At 43.7% G+C, this 22,506-nt stretch overlaps 6 protein-coding genes across 6 annotated transcripts; 5 read left to right on the forward strand and 1 right to left on the reverse strand.

The window, feature by feature from the left end:
* Positions 1-139: 139 nt before the first annotated feature.
* EAF02_002916 (uncharacterized protein) lies at positions 140-7,788 on the reverse strand. The gene is made up of 13 exons (XM_038898964.1): positions 7,399-7,788; positions 6,233-7,289; positions 5,819-6,177; positions 5,081-5,510; positions 4,681-5,023; positions 4,410-4,629; positions 4,115-4,245; positions 3,181-4,010; positions 2,873-3,127; positions 1,402-2,820; positions 612-1,347; positions 406-430; positions 140-348 (listed from the first exon to the last, which is right to left on the reverse strand). The coding sequence occupies exons 1-10, from the start codon at positions 7,576-7,578 to the stop codon at positions 2,114-2,116; spliced, it is 4,512 nt and encodes a 1,503-aa protein (XP_038761252.1). The 5' UTR covers positions 7,579-7,788; the 3' UTR covers positions 140-348; positions 406-430; positions 612-1,347; positions 1,402-2,113.
* On the forward strand, positions 239-1,578 carry EAF02_002917 (uncharacterized protein; the record flags this gene model as incomplete). Its single annotated transcript, XM_038898965.1, has 4 exons — positions 239-348; positions 406-434; positions 617-1,347; positions 1,402-1,578. The coding sequence occupies 4 exons, from the start codon at positions 239-241 to the stop codon at positions 1,576-1,578; spliced, it is 1,047 nt and encodes a 348-aa protein (XP_038761253.1).
* Positions 7,789-8,273: 485 nt separating the features above from the next.
* On the forward strand, positions 8,274-8,981 carry EAF02_002918 (uncharacterized protein; the record flags this gene model as incomplete). Its single annotated transcript, XM_038898966.1, has 1 exon — positions 8,274-8,981. The coding sequence occupies one exon, from the start codon at positions 8,274-8,276 to the stop codon at positions 8,979-8,981; it is 708 nt and encodes a 235-aa protein (XP_038761254.1).
* Positions 8,982-11,629: 2,648 nt separating this feature from the next.
* EAF02_002919 (uncharacterized protein) lies at positions 11,630-12,185 on the forward strand (the record flags this gene model as incomplete). Its single annotated transcript, XM_038898967.1, has 2 exons — positions 11,630-11,774; positions 11,827-12,185. 2 exons carry the CDS (start codon positions 11,630-11,632, stop codon positions 12,183-12,185), a joined length of 504 nt encoding a protein of 167 aa, XP_038761255.1.
* Positions 12,186-14,407: 2,222 nt separating this feature from the next.
* Positions 14,408-16,610, forward strand: EAF02_002920 (uncharacterized protein; the record flags this gene model as incomplete). Its single annotated transcript, XM_038898968.1, has 2 exons — positions 14,408-15,002; positions 15,052-16,610. The coding sequence occupies 2 exons, from the start codon at positions 14,408-14,410 to the stop codon at positions 16,608-16,610; spliced, it is 2,154 nt and encodes a 717-aa protein (XP_038761256.1).
* Positions 16,611-18,069: 1,459 nt separating this feature from the next.
* Positions 18,070-21,456, forward strand: EAF02_002921 (uncharacterized protein; the record flags this gene model as incomplete). The annotated part of the gene is made up of 1 exon (XM_038898969.1): positions 18,070-21,456. One exon carries the CDS (start codon positions 18,070-18,072, stop codon positions 21,454-21,456), a length of 3,387 nt encoding a protein of 1,128 aa, XP_038761257.1.
* Positions 21,457-22,506: the final 1,050 nt, after the last annotated feature.

The following is a 22,506-nucleotide window of genomic DNA, read 5'->3' on the forward strand; positions in this document are numbered from 1 at the left end:
GATTTTCGTGGGTTTGCGTGGAAATGGATTGGGTTGGATGCGAGAGGAATGAGCTAGCATGGATAAGATCTTACGATGTGAGTACTTAAGGTTTGTGAATGCACTCTTGCTTCAAACAAACATTTGGTTGGAACATTTGAGATTGGAGGTGATAAGATAGTTCTTCTACCAACATATTCGTTCAAAGAGAGTTTCCAGATACAATTCGAATACAGAAATATATACCGCATCATACAAAATGGGTTCAACAACTCCGATCACAAATGGAATGGGAGAGGGACATATATCAAAACCTTGGATTAAAACTCCATTGGTTAGATCGGCTGCTTTGTCAAGACATGCTGGATGGTGAGTTTCTAGAATGTTTTCGGCTTTTGTTGGAAGCATAAACTGATACGGAGATAGTAATGTGTGGCTTAAACTTGAGAATTTACGTATGTATTCGTCGATTTTGTTTCCAATGTCGAATATTGCGCAGCTCATCTTTCGTCTTTGCGACATGTCCTGATCATCTCCTTTCTTCTTTATTACCATGTTTCTCCTTTCGCTTTTCACCTTCTCTGTTCTATTCCATGGAATCTCAATCTCATCCATCGAAATAACTAACATAGTTCAGAACCATCTGGCTCCTTCAAATCCCGCGGCATAGGGAATCTCCTCATCCGTTCCCTTCCTCCCAATCCCCACACCCCCGTCCACTTCTACTGTTCCTCAGGCGGCAATGCCGGCCTCGCCTGCGCCCACGCGGCATTCTCTCTCAACCGTCCCTGTACCATCGTCGTTCCCATAACCACATCCTCACACATGATCTCCAAGATAAAACTACTAAAAGCCGAAGTTATCCAAACCGGAAACCACTGGAGCGAAGCTGATAGATACCTACGCGAAGAACTACTAGCCAACGATGCTAATGGTGTATATGTACCACCATTTGATCACCCCGATATCTGGGATGGACACAGTAGTGTGATCACTGAGATTGAAGAGGAGGTTCGTGGACTAGGCATCCACAGTTTGGATGCGGTGATTTGCAGCATTGGGGGAGGAGGATTATTCAATGGCATCATGAAGGGATTAGAGGATAGTGGAAGATTGGGATCGCACAGTGAAACGAAGGTTATAGGAGTGGAGACGACGGGAACGGCGAGTTTTCATGCGGCGATGAAGAGGGAAGAATTGGTCAGGTTAGATGGTATCGATAGTATTGCTACGTCGCTGGGTGCGACACAAGTAGCGGCGAAGTCTCTGGAGTGGGGACTAAAGTATAGGAAGAATGTGAGGAGTGTAGTTTTGGGGGATGCGGAGAGCGTGAGTGGTATGGTGTGGATGGCGGATGAGGAAAGAATTGTAAGTTTCATTAATTCATGGATTTCTTAGTTCCATTTACTAATTTTGACGCAGTTGGTTGAGAGTGCCTGCGGTGTCAGTGTAGCAGTGGCTATCAATGGCATGCTGAAAAAGATATTAGAGGAAGATGGGGAAAGCATGGAGGGAAAGAATGTGGTGATTGTGGTTTGCGGAGGAAGTAACATTTCACTGAAGACTTTGGGGGAATATAGGGAGAGATTTGGTGTATGAAAGCTTGGGGCATACTTTCATTATAGATCGAGGGGCGGAGTAACAATGCAGCGTTTGATTTAGAGGAGCCCTTTCTCATCTCAATTGAGGTTTACTTTAATATGAGTAACGAGGTCTTTGCATCTCCAGTATTGTTTAACACTTTCGCAATAAGGAGTGTCTCAACTTCTCATTTTATATTTAGGAGTTACGTGAACAGTTCTTGTGGGATAGAGTAAGTAATATGACTTGCATCAAAATATTCTTAGAATTATTGAACTGTCTAATTTCAATCTTTCCAGCTCCTTTGACCCTTCGCAGATTGAGTGGTTATTCGCGATACTCCTTTACTAGCGACTCAGTGACCGAGAATAATGTAAGCTACCTAGGTACTTATAGCTATTTCCTTGCAATGAATCTTGTGGCTAATACATGAATGTGTGCTATAGCTCAAAGCATGTCTCTAAACTTGGTCTTAACAATTCATCTCTAATTCATGTCAAGAATCCTCCACCACAGTGTATACCGTATCATAATAGATACTCCTTCTGCCTAGCTATGCATCATCCGCTATCGGACGATCTATCGTACTAACCCCATTGGATTTTTCTATATTCACCAAAACATCAGTAGGACCACCACCAATAAGATCTACTGTTCTACGCTTCGTTCTCCCACCAAATAAGCAGGTCCAAATATCGTTTTCCGAAACGGCTTCACCGTCATGCCCCTTGAAAAGAAGATTCCCGGGCACTGATTGCTGCATCTCTAGGCTATTGGCCTCTTCCAGAGCCTGTGCTACTAATTCCTCATCAGAAACCGCCCTCCCTTTGCCCTTTTTTGATATGGTTGCATGGCCTAGGTGCTCCAATCTTCTCTTAACAGATAACTCATAGATTGACTGATCAACAGTGTTGCCCATGACCATTACCCAAATATTGGTCTCAAACTTTTGTCCTATTCTATGAACTCTAGACTCCCCTTGGAGTGCGATTGCCGTGTTTAATAACGGTTCGCAAAAGAATATGTTACTAGCATTAACTAAAGTCAACCCAGCACTATGTGCTCGAGAATGTAAGAGGAAGACTTCTATGCCAGGATCATTTTTGAATTTCTCAACCCCGTTAGGTCTATCAATGGATGAATGACCAATGCGAAATGCATCAAATGCGCTAGCTAAAACCGGCAGGAACTCGGTAAACTGAGAAAATACGATTGACTTCGCGCCAGGATCTGTTTCTCTAAGGTAAAGAATGTGACGGGCTTTTTGAAGACTGTTAGTGGTGTTTATTCAGTGAGATCAAAATTTACATACCAAGAGTATCAATTTTGGTGCCAAATGATTTGTTGTCTTGTAACTCAATGCTTTTGATGGCGGAGAGAGTAGCTTTGCTGACATCTGAATAGATCGCAGATTTTTGAGGGGAGTTCAAGTTGACTGATCGTTCCTTCAACGGCTCTCGAATGCCGTCAGTTTCGGCGGTCAATGTTGGCTCATGTGGCTTGTAGCTAATATTGTGAAGCTCTTCATAAATCAGTATCTCTTTACAGATGGGGCATCTATGAGATACTTCAATAGGTCAGTAACATGTATGCGGCACTTGGAGGTGATTGCATTCTTACATTTCCACCATTCCCTGGCGCAATCGGAACAGTATTGATGACCGCAAACGGTCAAAACTCCAAGCTCGAATTCATCTCTGCAAACGACACACGTTCGCTTATCTTTGGGATTTTCGACCTCCTCTTTCAAATGGACTAGATATCTTCTCTTGGCTCTCAGCGAAGCTATGGTTTGAGTGAGCGCATGTTCTTTTCGTAGAAAAGACTGATTGACGCCATCATCATTGGGGCCTGTATATGGGGCCACCTGATTTGAAATTGCTTGTAATTGTTTGTAGTACTCTACTCGAAGATTCATGCACTTTGTGAACTGCCCGATTTCCTTCTCTAGATTCGCGGTTGCTTTTGTTTGATCTGTGAGATAGTTGTGGGTCAATTTCAGTTGACCTTCGACGATCGAGAGTTCATTTTGGGAATGATTTGCCTTGAGCTTGGATATTAGCGTCTGGAGTTCTGATAAAGTCCCTCTCACACTGACGCCCTTGTGCAGAAATAGGCCTCTTATGTCAAATAGCACGAGTAGCTTTTCTGGAAAGGGACCTTTGCCATGTTTCGCCTCCCGGAAAGCGGTTTTGGCTTCTTCATTGACTAGAAAATTTTGCACGCCGGACAACGAGGCCTGTCGATCGGCAATCATTGTCCGCAATGCTTGCACATATACCACGACTTCTTCCTGTACTTTTATGGAATTCTCATACTCATCCCCATTGATGGCAATGCCTTCGTCATCGTTGTCGACTAATGGACTCAACAAGATCTTGATGAGGTGGTTTCGCCATTCGTTAATTTGATGTGCTTGTCTATCCAAACTAGTTCCAAGCTTTTCGAATCTAGTCATTGATAGTTAGTTAGTATGTAGGTACAACGGGTAATGATATGAGAAAATGTATCTGAAAATATAAACTGAATAGAGATATAAATATCCACAGCTTACTCTTCCATAATCCGGCGGCTTTCGGGACCCCCTCTGAGAGTACTAGGCACGAACTGAGGCAAATGAACAGCTGCACTAGATTCTGTATCTTTTCTAATTGCGGTCATCATGTTATCCGTCCTCTTGAAGGCCTATAATGTGTTAGCCCAGATATCTTCAGGATGTGGGACGACAAGCATCCGATCTGAATTGTGCAATCAATTCTTCGCAATGAATCAAGGAATCAAAATCGTGAAATAGTTAGAACTATATTTCATAGCAGTGTAAATGTGTGCTAGTGCAATACAGAACGTACATCTTGTAGTATTTCACGCCGCAACTCCTTAGCCTCTTCGTAGCCCTGTCTCTCGAGCATATCGAGGTTTTTAAACTCGGCGGAATTAACTGCTGTCATTTCCTCGTTTGACTTTATCTGGAAGTAAGCATTTGATAGGAAGAATAAACCCATGTGATGAAGCTCCAAGGCGGCTCTCAATCTTGCTCGACTCATCACAACGCGTGAAGCAGGATCTGATCTGTATGAGGGCGTGTTAGAGCATTCTAAGGGCGATGAAAGAGGTCCTCACCCATCTTGTCCTTCAATACATTTCTCACCAATGCCTTCAATGCTCTGGATTTTGCTCGGAGCAATTGTTTTTTGAGTTTCTGCTATCATCGCATCTGAACTACTGTCTGAATGAAATGCCAGTCTCGCGTTCTCCGACGATATCTCGGTGGATAATTCATCCCGAGCTTGATTTACAAACGTGGAGGAGAGCGTGACGCATTCTTTCCAGATATCCAGAGCCTCTTGAACGCGAGGGGAGTCTTCGTATAATTGGCCCCTCTTCAATTGAGAAAGAAGAAGTGATCGAGAATTTGCTCTAATAGCAACATCTGTTTGCGAAAACATAAGTTCAAGAGCCTTACCTGATCATGATATTAGTCTTTACCATGGAGTACCCCGTTATATGAGATCTGACTTACTCGCAGTTTGAACCATTGGTTCATCTCCGATTTTCTTTCGCTTTGTGCCTCGTTTGGGAGGAAGTGCATTAGTGGCCTGCCTCAATCGTACAAGCCATCGTCTCATAACCTCAGCATAGTCTTTTGGATCCCAGCCATCCATGAGAGGCTCGCCCTCGGTGTCCAGTCCAGATTCTTCACACATCTTGCCAAACATTTCTTGGTAAAACTGCTCTTCAATTGGGTTGAAAGAAATAGTAATTACGAAGCGGTGTTGTTTGGGTAAGATAAGCTCTCCGCGAACACTTTGCTTTGAGTGACGCAAACTGATAGCCTCGAAAAGCTTGTGGAAATCTTGCTTGGAGTTTATAAGCGATCGCCACACCGAGACTAAGAGCTCATATTTCAAGAAAATGAGTAATCCTAGTAAGTCATTGATGTTTTTCCTAACCTAAATTGCAGTCAATATATTTCAGCTCCGTCGATGAATAAAAAGTGCTCCAGTCTCCACTACAACTCTTCATTATCTCTTCATGATTAAAGAGCTCTTCCATATGCAAAACCAGTTCGATACATTGAGTCCACTGGAAAGGTAGTATCTATACAAGTATCAAGCAAGTCCCACATTGCCTCCCAAACAAAATGCAATGGATGTCTCATAGGGCTTGAAACCCAAAAAATACTCCGAACAATGAACTTTGGACAGTGATCCAGATAAGTTCTACATTTAAATATATAAAAAGATATGAAAATACATACTGGAGTGCCTGTGATCGCCCAGGCATTAATTCGAGGTATCATCCTTGCGACGGTTGCGGCTTTACTAACACCACTTTCAACCATTTGCGCTTCATCAAGACATACACGCCACCAAGAAAACTTCATTAAAGGTGATTTGGGCCTCTGATATTTTGACTCGCTGCGCAGCGTCGTCCTCTCCGGATTGAGACTGGTGAAATGTATCTCTGATGCAAGTATAGAGTACGTGGTGATTACTATATCAGAGGTGGCAAAATCTTTCATTGTGGTTTCATATTGAAGTGTCCGGCTCTTGATACCTTCATAATACGTAACCTTGAGATTTGGCGCATGGGTCTTTATCTCACCAATCCATTGTTCTATATATAATCAATAAATAATATCATCGGCACCCGATATTGATTCAGAACTTACTTGAAATCGAAGGCGGTGATATTATTAGAGTGGCATGTGTTGTCTGCAAAGTCTCTCCAGAAAAGGGATCGATAACCGACGGGTCTTGATCAGGACGGGTGTGAAGTGTCATCAGGGCAATCATTTCTACAGTCTTACCTAGGCCCATCTCTTCTGCGAGAATGCCGCCTTTGATATCTTGGTCCATCCAAAAGAATGGAGTAAGATCAAAGGTGACTATTGCGAATAAATGACTAACATAGCAAGAACGCCCTTGTACGTCTGTTGCGGCGAAGAAAGAAGGCGGTATTCGGCCTATTGCCTCGGACTGAGTTGTCTCAATACATCCAGCAGCGCGAGACCACTCAGAACCTTCCCTACGAAGCATCCATTGAACGGCCCGCTTTTGGAACGGATAGAGGGTTGATTCTAATCCCGGTGTTTCGATCGAGGCAGCTGTTTCATCAACCGGATCTGGAGAGTGTGCAGATTGATAAAAGTCCTGCGCAGAGAGCGGTTCCAAGCTTGTGCTATTTGGATTGGGAAAGTAAGTGTTTAATACCTTCAACAGAGCATCCGTCTTTTTGGGCTGGATCGATTTTCGATTAGTTGTAATCTCCCATTTAATAGTAAAATCAATTCGAATATAATCTGAGTCACCCATTTTGTACACACTTATTCCGGCCTCTGTCCACAACTTACTTGATTGTTGGGCACGCTTTTTGGAGTCTCGATCAACCATCAGACAAATGAGTACGTCATCGAAGGAATTTTGAATGCCCATCGACGTATTTTCAAGTGATAATGGTATGGTAAGCAAGGAGTTATGATTATCATCTCGAAGGATGATATTAGATGGCTCGGGGTTGCTACCATGGCGGCCCCAGTGGCTAGTAAAACGAATCTTTTGCCTATTCAAGGTGGTGAAGTCTAGCGACAACTTTGATCGAAGACATCTGGCTATCAGCGAAGCTTGTTTGACTGTGATGTAATCCTGGAAAACACCGTCGTTCGATAATTCTAATTTCGATCCTGTTGTTAGTTTTTGACGCTTCCGTAGGGGTTCTTCTGGCGTATTCTATAGTATGGAGTTAGTACTTCTAAAAGTTACGAGAAGCTTCAAAGTTCTGCTGCCAAGAAGTTCGAACGTAATCCATGAAACACAAATAATAAACCATAACAGTTACCTGATCTGTGGTAAGATAATTGATCAATGCATCCGTACTTTCGGTAACAAAGACATACGGAGCCTTCTCAAGAGGATCGTTATCTTTTGCATCATTCGTTCTTTGTGACTCCTGTGCAAAGATAGAATCACCAGGAGTAATTGCAAAACCCTTTCTCCGCTCAGGTTTGACTGGGGCCATTATATCAAACTTCTGAATCAGGCTTTTCGACACTAAACGACCTGTACACTTCTAGGCCGCACATAGGCTTCCATGTACATATGAGAAAGTCTACTTTTACCGCGTTCAACGGGTTTAAAGATAGGTGTGTTTAATGGATTGCCAACAATGGATGTTTTGTTGTTTTGACAGACTGTTGGATGATGAAAGATGAATGGCAGATGGATGAATTCGAAATTTCAGTTTATGTGACTGTAGTGCTTGACTGACTGCAGTCACGTCTGCACGAACGTAAGAGGTTTGCACCGACAGTAGCGAGCATGTACTGCGATAACAGATAAGAGAATATCCACACACCCACCTCCAGACTACTATCGGGAATACTTTATTCCGGATACGTCACATGATCTTCAATTTTTCGAATAAACGCTAAGGTTAAAATCGAATTGAGAGGTAGGTAGTTTGGAGGATTCCCAGAAATAGATAGGTACAGCCTTCTTACGGTTGACACGCAAGTTGACTTACATTGACGCCATAAGTTGACATAAAATCTATGCACCCTTCGGTATCTACACTTTGATCTGCGGGAATCCTTTTTGATATAGGTATATCATTCCTGCTGTACGTTCAATGAATCCTCAGTTCCACTTTCTGGACGATTAGTCCTGCTGTGCGAAACATAGCCATATTGACTTCCTCTATAGAATCTGCCCATCATGATCCTTAAGCCTTACCAGCTACGACCAATTCCCTCATTTCTTCTCCCTTTTACGGATGCAACCACTTGCAATCAAGTACGAAGCCTACATTATCGCATGAAGGCACCGCCTGTACCCCGTCCCACACCATTTGTACCAGATGCTCAAACGTTTCTCACACTCATTGGACGAAATTTGAGCCAGCACGCATCGAAAATTCCTTCATGGAAAGCATTGTTTACATTGACCTCTGATCAACTACGAGAGCTGGGCGTTGAGCCTCCACGGAGTCGACGCTACCTCCTACGCTGGCGCGAGAAATTTAGAAAAGGGCAATATGGCATTGGTGGAGATCTACAACACATCGAAAATGGAATTGCAGAGTTGCGTGTAGTTGAAGTGCCGTCATCAGACCCGAGACATAGTACAGCTACCGCAACATCGTCACCGGGGCATCAAAAAATAGTGGTCAATGTACCCACAGGAGGCAGTGCAGAGGAAAGTCTCGCTGGGCAGATGGTTCCAGTTCAGGGTTTACGTATCAAAGGAGCACACACTATTATTGGACCTCATGTACAACCTTCCAAAGGAGGGCAAGCGGCGAAAATTGTCGTTAAAGAAGGATTGTGGGAAGATCGTAGAGGCCACAAGATTGATGGAGGCGAAAGGAGACAGGCCGAAGTTCGAGCAAAGAGGAGAGGAGAGGAGAAACGTGCAGCCAGATAAACATTGAGTAAATTATCAATCTTGTCGTTCATGTAAGATTATGTTAGAGGCTGTGTATGGATTCACGAGGAGGAGGTGGCTCTGCTGTGATAGTTCTGGGATCTTCATCCACAGGTCATGGCCTTCTAGAAGATATCACTCGCAAGGCTGCAGATCAGCCAAACATATTGAAGTTATATTTCAACTCGAAATCCTGAACTGCGATTGGTGGTTTACACGGGTGAGGTCGGCACTAGGGCCACGTGAGATTACAGTTTCGCGGCGTAGACGTCAAGTTAACGCCATTCCCGTCCGCCTTTGGCCGAAATACCTCAATTGCTACAGATTTCCCTCGACGTTTTTCCGTACGCTAACCTTGATCAAGATTTCTCGGAAATCTAGCGATTGCTGTACGGGATCGGGATACATGGTTTCTTATTTCATGATTCCCCGGACGCAGCCCTCGTAAGCTTGCTCGTGCTCCCTCCCTCGTACTCCTCCCATTGTAGCAATTGCGCTAAATGTACCCGATGCCACATCTTTAGTGAAATTTGCCCTCCGGCTTCAAGTATTCAGAATGCTTTCTCTTTTGTATACGATAAATGGAGGTGTACTGGTTGATATTATGGTTGTGGATGACGCCAGGGCCTGGCTGTGCTGGGAAATTTCCTGCAAAGCCGGAGGATCTTTCCTCCAGATTACTATCTCGCTAGATAGTCTTACTTGCACAACCCACGCCGATAGTCTATCCCATAAATTATGTACGCACAACCCACTTGCAATCATTAGAAAGAACGCATTGTAGGTCAGCAATTAGTTAGAATCTAGATTGGACTAATCCAGCGGCCGGAAATCGCGTCAGAGATCTTTGGAATGCCTGAAAACCATAAGAAGCAATATAAAAATCGATTCAGGCAGCTCAAGCTGGCCAATCCCATCCATACTCATCTAGCAAAAGGTCGTTCATTTCGCGCAGGAGCGAAGGCAAATGTGTACCAATCTGTGCCTCTTTGGCACAGCAAGGCTCTTTGATATGTTCTCGTCTGATGTTGTTCTCGTTCTCCATACTAATTGAGCGAATAGTGGCACCTCAGATTGGATACTAACAAGCATTTCCATAACGACATCGTTTAGTCATTTACGGGTCCCGAGTCAAATAGTCGATATGGTAATGGATGTGTGCGTCATCTCATTTCAGAACAAGTGACCAGAATTGTAAGTGTCCTTACGGCGCAATGCATTCAAGAACGTCTAGGAGTGTAGCTGAGGTCTGTATACGATGATGTCCTTTGAAAGTAGAAAATTTGACGAGTTCGGTGAACTGATTCGTGATGTGTCGCCGGCATTCTCAGACTACTAACCTCAGGAAAGGATACCTAGATGGTACATTTACAAAATAAGTGTACTTGATATACTGACCGTACCTAGATGAGTCTATTTATTGATCATAAAGTTTTTTTTCTACATGGGACTTGTCTGCCTGATCTCCCATCAAATTGATCCCTTGTCCAGCCTAGCCAAGTGTAAACGAGCCTATGCAGGCAGGAACCGAATCTCTGCCTGAACATCTTCGAAAACAATGGATACTCGCTACCATTTCCACAAGTGGACTTCCAATTATCCTCTTCTTCTCGGCATTCATAGCGAAAACAAAAACCACAAATTTTTGTTTATTCAAGCTCAACCATAGAATTTGGATTTAGAACGGTCGAAAACGGCAATGCCGCGAAGAAGGATTCCTGTCAATTCCTCCCCATCTTCCTCTGAGAATGGATGGCCCCCACCACACCGGAAGGCCATTATCTCATCGATTTGAAGCTCCACTATCAATATGATCCTAGATTCATCATCCTCCCTATCTCGTTTCGTATTTCCCATCTCGTCCCATACCTGGAGGAGTTTCTCTATACAAGGTCACATGTACACTTAGTCCAATCACTGGATCAGGTTGTAGTCCAATTCAGGCGAGGCTGCCTTAGAGGAACGGGGACCTTCTCGATAGTTCGTTCAGTCATATCCTACTCTTATCCACCTATAGTCAGTCACGTTTTCGTGGTGGTCATATCTATGATCCGTCTGGAGGCAGTGCTTCTACTTGACGTTTCATCCACTCTTGGTCTGCTTTTTTTCTCGCAGTATGCTTATAGAGATCTTTGTATATCTGTTGATATCCAAAGGCGATCATCAAATCTGCCCTCTGCGCCGCTGTATGGTTTCTATAAAGTAGGGAGTTTTCTTTTACCAAAAAAACTATCAGCTCATTATCACTATCATTCATCCTTTCATGATATCAAGCAAGCTATAGCATTCTTATCTACGTCGTCACTCATTGCTCTACGTTTCACGCGTCTCAAGCACTGCATATATCTTTTAAGCAAATTCAAACAGAGCGGTCGTCATTCTGATCATATTATCCTCGAAGTCTAGTGGTAGGATATCTCAACGAAAGTATCAGGTTCCGCTGTTGATGTCAGTATTCTATTTTCTGTCCACTCAGCCAGTTTCTGAACATTGAAAGGGCAGACGCCTTTAAGTCAGAGCATCTCGAAACTTCCATAGAACGGGAAGAAGCATCCGAAGCTCGTTGCATTATAATTGAGGATCCTGACTGCAATCAAATCATCAAGTTAGAGTCAATTCTCGAACCAATATCTGAGACAGAACCCGAAATGTCTTCTTCCCATCGATCTTCATCTGGCAAGGGGAAAAGCTCCTCTTCTGGGAAGTCAAAGCCAAAGCAAGACGATTGGTCTGGTATCACAGATCCGGAAGAGCGAAGAAGGGTGCAGAACAGGTTAGCGCAGAGGAAGTTTCGTAAGTTATCACCGTATCACTCAAGCTTCAGCAATTTACTAATCCTTTATAGGTGATAAGACCAAGGCGGACAAAGAGCGTCAAGACCGAGAAGATGAGAATCGTGCTCACGCGGGCCATTCCTATCACACAGCTGACTCAAATGATGTATACTATGACACTGCCGATGCCGGCGGCTCTCCATGGGGTTCCGTCTCTATGAAGCATGTTGTTTCGAAAGGTAGAGCTCAAGAGGATGCATCTAGACACGGGTCTCGGCCAGACGACGAGGCAAGCTATTATGAAAACCCTGATGCAACTTATGAAGGGGAAGGTTATTACAGAGGAGAAACAACTTCCTATGAGGATGATCAAGCCTATTACGATTATGGGAGCGCAGCTGGCAGCGGTAGCGGAACTTCAGGTTATTGATCAAACCAATATGACTCACCTGGTCATCGGGTAAAAGCGAGGACGGCGTGCGACCCGGAACGACCTGATTACATTTCACGGCCTCGAGAAACTTTTCCAGGCTGCTCTTATACCCTGGCTTACACGCTGTATTACACTTTTAGGTCTTTTCTATTTATTCTCGACTTTCGTTTAAGAATTCATTTTTATCAATACACACGGTGGACAAGCAACAAAAAGGAGGATAGATTTAACGACACCACACCATACCCTGATATACTTGCGCATTTTCTTACTACTTTCATTTCATTTAAATTTCAGCCTTTTTCTTTCGGGCAAAAATCAATTGATGCCTGTTCTCATGTAATACTAGATTTTCTATGTTCTATGGTGCTTACTTTTGTGTGGCTCCAATATATGGAGTTGAATTTGTGAATTCAGCTCACTTTGTACTTTTAAACTTCTATAGAGATTTCCTCCAATGCAAAAACCTTAACATAAGCCTTTGAAAAAACATGGAATTTGTGAGATTATAGGCGTCTGGTAATACCGCACTCGCTAACCCCTGATGAAGCCAGTGCATGGTTGTCTCATGGATGCTAATCATGAATGTTAATGTATGTAACCATTAGCAAGCTAGTACTTAACGGTATAATTACCACCCTGCGGGACCTGTAAAGTTCCCACAATGACAAGGAAATTCGCAATGAGCACGACCGATAGAAAGGAGGGTATGGTCGTTAAAATCTGTCAAGTCATTCTTCATCAGGATTGGTGAGGGGAAATAAACGTCCGAGGCTGTGCTTTTGCGAGGTTCTTATGCCGTGCTACTAGATATGACAGGTTCTGTTGCCCATCTCACTCAGCCTAAATTTTAAAGTCGATAAGCATTCCAGATAGGAAAACAAACGAGATGAGAGCTTAACGGCAGTTCTCGTATAGTTCGTGTGGAGAACGGATATGCCTTGAATGCGATCCTTAGGAAGCGGATTGATGTATTTTAGACGACTGAGACAGGGGATAGATGGTGGAAGGAAGATTCGGAGTGGCGAAATAGAGAACATTTCAAACGTTTTGGGATTGGTATTTCTGCTTTTCTAGGATACCGGCTAACGAGAGGATTCATTAACCTTATGTCCAGATTTGGGACGCGTTTGATGGATGATGAATGGTAAGGCGTGTAAGTGGTACTCTAACGCCAGATTGTGGTAGGTGCATAGGATGCCGGGGAGGTACTAGGTGGTTAGTTCGATCAAATGCCAGATCATCTGCAGAGTCCAGACAGCAGTCGTAACAAAGTTTCAGCTGATGCTCCATGCTCCCATCGTAAAGGATCACTGGGTATGTAAGATATGGGCGATGCGTACTAGGCGGGGCCGGGTCTGTTATATTCCTTTCAGTTGGTAGCGAGGGGACTACGTGCGTAAGGTGAGTAATAGTGATTAATTAGTAAGTAGCCTCGTAGCCCCGTAGCCCAAGAAGAGACTGAGATATCAATAGTATATTTGGTACGGATTAATGCAGATCAAGATATTTCTAGATTGACGTGGAATAGAATGGAACAAGTATTCAATCCTGTGACTGTGAAACACTTGACACCTTGGCTATAGTTGAAAAGATTCTGCCTATATTGAATGCTCTGTTGCTTTGTACTCTAGATTATGCACAGTTAGTTGTCCGTACCTACTTAGCTATGATATTCGCCTTTTTCTCCATTTGATAAGGGGAGCTGGACTGCCACGTGACTAAGAAGCAAGCTAGATCGTCGTATCAGAGCTCATACGGTGATCCACAAGGATCATAGATGCGTGAAACTACGTATTCTCAACACTCTAGTACTGGTCCACCATAGTAACTACTGATAATTCACAGCTAATGACCTAAGAAGAATAAAGCTACCTGGTGTACCTACCATCTCAAGTCAAAATGTAGAATCCAAAGCAAGTATAGAAGTTCGAAGCTTCAATTTCCATCAAACAACATCGGTCAATTCCAACTATCCTTTATCTTTTATCAATTTGCAATTGAAACCATTTTTATCAATATTCCATTTTAATTCACCAAATTTCAATTCGAATATTAATTTCAATAATAATTTAAATCCAAAGGGATTTCAATTCCAACGTCTATTTTTTTATCGATACAATTGCTTTTGCTTCTGCTTCTGCTTTTGCTTTGACTTTGACTTTGATCACCTAGGTACTTCTCCTGTGCCATTCGGTCCTATGCAGTAGCGACGGAAAATGGCAGATTCACAAGATCCAGTCGTCACTGTCGCTTCCGACAAGGAAGATGTATCACCAACTCGTTCAAACCCAAAAGCCTCGCCCTCAAAAAATGTTACTACTAATACCGACTCTCCCCAAAACCCTCCACCAACAACGACAAAACTAACAAACGATATAACGACGGAAGACGAAGAACGCAGAACACCCGTCCCAGATATCAATTTAACCACGCCTGCTGGCAATACGTCGTCGCGTTCACGTAATAAATCGGGAAAAGATCAAGGCTCTACTATGCAAGGAAATCTTGGACCTCAGAATAATAAGGTTCGTCATCTGAAAAAGGATGACGGGGAGCCTCTATGGAGAAAGGACATCCAATACGATTTTCTGAAGCTCATCTTTGAGGACGACAACGCCGTGTTTACAAACGGTTACGATGATACCCTACCGAAACAAACTTTCGCGGACCTCTATATCGATACGATGGCCAGGAGTAGTAAGACGAGTAAGATCTTGAGGGACAAATTACTGAGCGAGCATGAGCCAGCAAAGAACATGGCAATGGTGTGCCTTTTGGTTAATCTTGGTCGCATGAATACCACTTTGAATTGTGAGTAATTGTCTTCCTGGTTTTTTCGCATATATTGATAAAGTTTTAGTCTTTCCAGAGATGCGAGCACAACTTCGTACCTATCATGCCATTCCATCTCTGCAAGCTCGACAAGACCCAAACTCTTACAAGCAGCTTCAAGATGCGCCTCGGCTCAAATCTATACTGAAGGGTGCATCTGAGGATCGTCCCGAACCTGGTACATTGGAAAAGATCAAATCAACACCGATCCCTCGAACGAACCCAGTCAACCTTATCTTCGTTCTTACTAACCATGCCACGAAGGTTACGGAATTACATTTTCCTACAACCCGTGAATTTTATGATCTCATCATGAACACTCAAATCACCAGCAAGTCAAGAGCAAAGGCGTTCTTATGGTTGATGTGGTTCTATCTCGAGTCGGATTTCACGGAAGAAGGGGCAGATGAGAATCCATTTGGGTCTGGCGTAGATTATGATACCGACGTCAGAAATCAAGGTGTTCCACGATTACAGGATATGACACAAGAAGAAGAACTATTGGAGAACGTTGACACAGAAGAAGAGCTAGAGTATGGTCATACTAAAATGCGCGAACGCAAACGTATCATTGAAGCAGACCAAATCGCTTTCCAAGCAGAAAATGGTCCTCCAAAACGTGGTCCTAAGCCGAAGCTCAACCTACCCCTCGATGAGGGTTCCAATTCATCTACTATTATGAGTCGTGTTCGGCCCCGTTATGATGATGTGGTTGGAACTCCAGCTGGTTTGATTAGTAAGATTCGCCCCAGACACGACTCCGATCTTGACAGCACACGCTCAACCCCGCCCCCTCGAGCCTTTAGTTCCAGCAACATGCGTATTAACAGTGTTCTTAATGCAGGCTCCAGGTATCGAGGCGGAAAGAATGGTGAAGGTTCATCTCCAGCGCCAGAGGTGCCAGCTACTCTTTCCAGGCGACATCGACCGCTCACCGCACATCAAATCGCAGTAGAGCGGAACAGAAACCAACGAGTCGATTATATTCTAAGTCGTGGCATTAGAAAGGCACACCACTCGGCGAGAAAGTTGCGTAAGCAGCAAGGCGTTTTCGCTCGCGCATACCAGAGGGTGAGCGCAATGTCAGATCCATTCAGCGACAGTGAGGATGAAACCTATCACAGGAATCCTTACCCATTTAAAGAACGTGGATTTGGTGGTCTAGTTCAACTCGAAGCTGAAGAGGACGATTTTGGAGAAGAAGTATCAGCGTATGCAGCTGCTTTCCGACGCGTCGGGAGAAGACTTGATCGTTGGGATGGTCAGAAGGGCTTGAATCTTGGAGTTATTGGCACCAACCGCATCTTGACAAGCAATGGCATCAATGGTCATCGCGCACGAGATAGCGATGAAACCGAAGACGAGCCAGACGAGCCAGTCATTCATAACCCCAAGCGCCAGGCAAATGGACATGTTACCGTACAAGCAGGAGGGGATGATGACCTTGACGATATGGATAAGGAGCTTCTGGGTTTGGTATCTGACGATGACGAGGATGGTCTTGATCCGATGGAAAAATCTTTGTTGGGAATTGGTGGCGACGAAACCGAGATAGAAGCGAGCGACACGGAAATGGATGTGGATTAGCTAAACTTGTATTGATATGGCAGGGTAGGGTATTAAAGGGTATGGGAATAGCTCGATAGGCTTGTCGAAAGAGGCGTTTTTGGGAGACAAATAATTGCTGGCGTCATTATCAAGGTATGAAGTGAAAATGACTTTATAACCTGTCGAGACATATTTGATAGAGGGAGGAAGGGATTGATTGAGCAAGATGAGATAGCGATCTATGTATAACAAATTAGTCTTAGGTACCTATTCTTAGCAGCCAAGGAAATCTATAGTTGCATGATTTTACTAAAGAATTTGAGACGTTTAAAGTGTTAATATCTGTGTTGAGGATGCTGGAGAGTTTGGCTATATTATTAGATATGGCCACCAAATATGCAAGTTAGGTATAATACTTATGAGGTACCTATCCATGTCGTACTAAATACTGTTTCCAAGAGACTGTAATTGGTAAGAGACAGTTGATTCAATTGTGACATCGGCACAAGTAGGCTCGGTAGGTAGGCAATGTTACTTTACTGTACTGAGTGCCTACTAGGTAGCTAGTACATAGTTTATTTTTAGAGGGATCCATTGTTCCGCGGTGCAAATGCAAGTAATGTAATCGCAAATTAGACGCACAGAGTAGGTGGTTATTGGAGATCTTAGATTTCGAGAGTTGTTATCGAAGATGGTACGTGGATGGAGGATGGGTAGATGGATACCCGTTAGATGGATGTATCTAGTATCCACCTCCTTAGTACCTACTCCTACTAGTACCTGCCTAGATGTAGATGTAGATAACTGGGTACATCTATTTCTTTCACAAGCTCATTTTACTTCTGGCAAGCACATCACGCCCCTTTTCAGATTTTTCTCGTGTGTGTTTATCCCATTTATGTAGCAGTATATATATATCTATATATATCTATTTATTTATCTGTCGCTTTACCTAGGTATATATCCATCGATCTATTCTTGTATCTGTCTATCTATCTACGATTGATCCATTATCTACATCCTGTGTGAGATTGCACAGCAGGCCTTTGAAACCTAAATTCAGGGTTAGTTTAGTGGAATCCTACTAGGTAATAAGCTTCCCAAAAATCGAACTTGGGAAAAAATACGTCACGAAGCCTACCAATTTATAATTTACAATTTATAATTTACAATTTATTAACCACTCAACTAAATAATCACAATCCGAAACCTTGCCATTCAATCCAATCAAGTCCAGTCCAGTCCAGTCCAGTCCAGTCCAATCCAATCTTTCCCATTCTATAGTACCTGCCTTGCGCAATGTACACTTAGATATTTAATCCATTCTATCGAAGAAACTCTATCTTCTGCGACCAGCCAACGACTCGGCCTTGAATCACCTATGCGAACAACGATGAACGTGAAAACGTTAAATAATTGAACCTAAAGGACTTGTCGAGAATTTGCTGAAAAACAGCTCTCCGACCTTGCTCATTCTTGTATGAGCTCCCACGACAAGATGTTCTCTTATTTACGACCTCACCGGCGCATTCCCTCGACTCCTTCATCCCCGATTCCAGAAGTGCCTAGTTTTGAACCGCCAGCACGTCCAGACCATGGCCATCCTCCACGACCTCATGATGCTAGATTCGAAGATGAATCGTCGCCCATTTCCTCGCCTCCCTTTTTGCCTCCAGTCGCGCGAGTTTCGAGCGCGGGGTACGGAAATACATTTGAGAATTTGAGTTTCAATGGAAAAATCACTACACATAGCCATGACCCAAGAGGGCAGAGCTGGGTGGATGCGAAACTCAATAATGGACAAAAGGGAGGTCCGGAGTTTGGAAGCAGCCAGAAATCGCCATTATATACGAGCAATCAAAAGTCTGAATCTGCGGAACATGCAGGACCGGTGCCAACTAGAAATGCTGGATCTGACCATTCTAGATCACAATCCAATGTCATTTACGATTCGAATACGAAGAAGTTCTTTGGGGCGATGACTCCAGAGCTAGATATTAAGTCAACTGGGAGACGACCTACGGGTGCTCGAATTCCTTCTCCAACCCTCGAGGCGCCTCCCACACAATCATCTAAAGGAAGACTAAAGATGCTAAATCCCATGGCTCTTCTGGCCCGACGAAGAACGTCCCAGGCTATAACTCAATTAACACCGGAATCGCTTACGACAAACTTCAATTCGAATGATAATTTTGATCCTCGAATTAAAGGCACAGTTGTTCACGACTTTAGTGCACCCAGGGGACCACGACGGAACGTCTCCCATAACGATGTCAATACAGCGGATGGCACCAGGTCGTTTCAAAGGAGTCCTTATGCGGATTCAGCGACAAGCGATAAAGCAGGAAATCACACACCGGTATTCACGGAGAATTTTGAAGAGGAACAGTATCCTGCCGCTGGTCCTCATGTACGGAAAGCTAACGACTTATCTGATCTCACTGCACCTAAGCCTATGTATGCGCGAGAAACTCAAAGACCAGTTGATCAAGGCACGGCGTCTAAAGGAAATGATGATTTGCAAGCTGGAGATCTAAAGAGGTTGAGTGCACAAAGGTTATCCTCGGATGCTGGACCTCCAGTACTATCAAAAGCCGAAACTCCTGGCCCGGCTGAATCGAAACATATATCAATTGACCCAGCATCAACTCCACCTAAAGCATGTCCGTCCTCGAAAAACGGTGGTCGAGCACGAAATGTATCTGATGTTTCGGCAAAGGATATTCCAAAACATATGAAGAGTACGTCTTCGAGGTTCAGTTTCGATATGATAGGAGCTGCGGAACAGGAACGCCTGCTTGAAGATAGACATCGTCAGAAGGCGTTGGAGAAGAAGAACAATTTGGACAGTAACGACGATCAACAAATTTATGATGAGGATGACGACTTTAATTACGATGACATGATGGATGATGATGGATTGGAGGAGAGAATACCGGGTGTCAACGCTGATTATGACGAAGAGGATGCATTTGCCGGATTCGATGGTGGATATGAGGAAGACATACCAGGTATCAACACTAGTACCTTGGAGGAGATTGAAGAAGCAGAAGAGCAGCAAGAAATGGAACAAACTGCTGCCGTTAAAAATGAACCGCAACCAGGTCTGCTGGATGGAAATGTTGCAGCCTTTACCTTTCAACCACACGTACCTAGTCCTATGAGTCCTTATACTCCTGGAGCTACGACGACACCTCGTGATTCCAATGGACAAGTTATTGGCTTTGCTATGACGAAGTACTCGCCTTGTCTCACGCCAGATCCTCCTAGTTCTGTATTCACACCAATCTCTTCGGATGGCAATTTGCACCTACCAGACAAGCAGCTGCCTGAAGGGAAATCGATTACAGGATCCCAATCTCAGGGCCTTGGTATAGTCACCGAGGTTCCACATGAATCGCAAGATGATATCACCCAACAGCAAAGCTCCAAGTCAACATCATTCCCTTACATCGCAGGACTTGATGACGACGATGACCTATATTTTGATGATGGCATGATTGGTTTGGAAGCAGAAGGTGATGAGACCAGAGATGCTGGCGGTTTTGATGAGTCTTTATTTGACAACAATGATACGGATGAATATGGACGCCCAATAAAAGATCAATTTATGGCTGCACAAATGCCTAATGTTGTTCCGACTGGTGTTGCAGGTACAATAGGGGAACCCAAAGAAGACACTCTATCACAGCTGTCTCCAACGGCTAATCGTCCAGTTGGAGGTTTAGCACCACAGCCATCCTTTTCTGAAAATAGAACCTCAGATGCCGCTCCAATTCAATTGATAACCCAATCCTTAACGCAAGATAAGCTTGCTGCATACCAAGCGTCCCTCGCAGCGGCTGCTTTCAGTGCAGTTGCCAGTGGCAAATTTCGACGCGATAGTACGCAAAGTTTATTTCACATTGACTCGGACCGCGAGGAAAATCAACCTGGTCTGGTTACCGATTCTGGTCATACTTCTTCCCAGTATGATCATCTATCCCCATCTTACGATGACGATTTCGATTATGATGATGCATTAGAGGACGATGAATTCATTGCTGCTGCTAATGCAGAAGCACTTGCAAACGACCAGGATGGGTTTTATGGCCAAGAATTTGGGTTTTACTCACACCCTGCGGCTAGCTCTGCAGAGTATGTAAATGGTGGATATTTTGGTCCCAGGGGAATGGATGGGATGATAAGAAGTCAAAGCGGTAGAATTGCGTCTCGAGAACCTAACCTTACACCTATCACTGAGCGTTCGGAATACTCGAATCGTAATTCTTTCATGTCGATTTCACATCTTCATGCGCCGTCAGGTAGCTCTCCCATGGTTAGTCCGGGCTTGGCACAGTTGATGATTGCGGAGAGTTATGAAAAGGGCTCGGATATGAGTATTGAAGCATTGTTGAAGTTGAGAAGTCGTGCGTGGGGTGGAAGCCAAGCCAGTGTGAAAAGTTCGGGTAGTAATGGAAATGGAAATGCTAGTCCAAAGAGTGTTGACGGGAGCGGCAGTCCTGTGGCTGCAGGACCTCTTCTACAATCACTTTGGAGTCGTAGAAAGAGTAGCGCATTTGGTCTTGTAAATGAGCAGATGGAGAGTGGAATTGAAGATGTCGGGAATCTGAATACGAATCAATCGTCCCCTGAGTTAGAACATGGGACTACCGCAGCGAGAGATGTATCATTAGGAAATGAGCACGAAGGAGATGTCGAAAAGGTTCAAAGACCATCATTTATCAAACAACATAAATCTACAACCAGCGCAGAGTCAATTAGCTATGTGAAAGAAGACGACCCTGTCAAAGGCGGAAGATGGGTCTTGGAAAGGAGGAGAACAGCCGATAGTGGGGAGGTGGAAGTATTAGGGAGGGAGGTTGTGAGTGGTGGTACGATTTAAGCTCCTTGGTTCCGTGTCTGTATAGGCTCTGCTTCGCTCTTGCATATATTTGGCGGTTAGCGTTGATTTATTTTTTCTTCTTTTTTTTGGTGCGAGCGAGCGAGGCTTGATGGTTTAGAGAGGTGCTTCGTTGGAATCCGGAATATATAGGGATAGGGATAGGGATAGGGATAGGGATAGGGATAGGGATAGGGATAGGGATAGGGATAGGGATAGGGATAGGGATAGGGATAGGAATAGATTGGTAGAGGGAGGGGAGGAGAGGGGAGGGGAGGGGAGGGGAGGGGAGGGGAGGGCATAATTACTATTTATAATTCATTGTTGTGATATCCAAAGTTGTTAGTATCTTTTTTTTTTAACCTACTTAATTAAAGTTTTGCATTAGAGATGGAGATTGGGATTTTGTTTGTAGTGCTGTGTGTTTATTGTGTTTATTGTGTTTATTGTGTTTATTGTGTTTATTGTGTTTATTGTGTTTTATTGTGTTTATTGTGTTTTATTGTGTTTATTGTGTTTATTGTGTTTATTGTGTTTATTGTGTTTATTGTGTTTATTGTGGTTTATTGTGTTTATTGTGTTTATTGTGTTTATTGTGTTTATTGTGTTTATTGTGTTTATTGTGTTTATTGTGTTGTTTTGTTGTACATGAATGAATGTATGATTAGCTCATATGAGGGGTGGGGAGAGAGGCAGGAAAGAGGGAAGAGGGAAGAGGGAAGAGGGAAGAGGGAAGAGGGAAGAGGGAGAGGGGAAGAGGGAAGAGGGAAGAGGGAAAGAGGGAAGAGGAAGAGGGAAGCGGGAAGAGGAAGAGGGAAGAGGGAAGAGGGAAGAGGGAAGAGGGAAGAGGGAAGAGGGAAGAGGGAAGCGGGAAGAGGGAAGAGGAAAAACTATTACCCGGAGCTTAATATTCGTGTAAGCTTTCTATGCCTAGGTCTATCTATCTATCTATCATCTATTATACATGGAAGTAGTGTGTGGAGTGGAATGTAGATACTTGTTTTTGTGATTTTGAATTTGAATTTTGAATTTTGAATTTGGGAGATAGTTTGG

This window comes from Botrytis sinoallii (genome assembly GCF_014898435.1).
Source record: "Botrytis sinoallii strain Bc 23 chromosome Unknown BSIN_004, whole genome shotgun sequence".
Lineage (NCBI taxonomy): Eukaryota > Fungi > Ascomycota > Leotiomycetes > Helotiales > Sclerotiniaceae > Botrytis > Botrytis sinoallii.

Coding starts and splice junctions, on each gene's coding strand:
- EAF02_002916 (XM_038898964.1), bottom strand. CDS start 7,578: ATGGCCCCAGTCAAACCTGAGCGGAGAAAGGGTTTTGCAATTACTCCT. Junction 5,024..5,080: donor ACCAATGGTTCAAACTGCGA/GTAAGTCAGATC, acceptor TATCATGATCAG/GTAAGGCTCTTGAACTTATG. Junction 4,011..4,114: donor AGCCGCCGGATTATGGAAGA/GTAAGCTGTGGA, acceptor ATCAATGACTAG/ATTCGAAAAGCTTGGAACTA.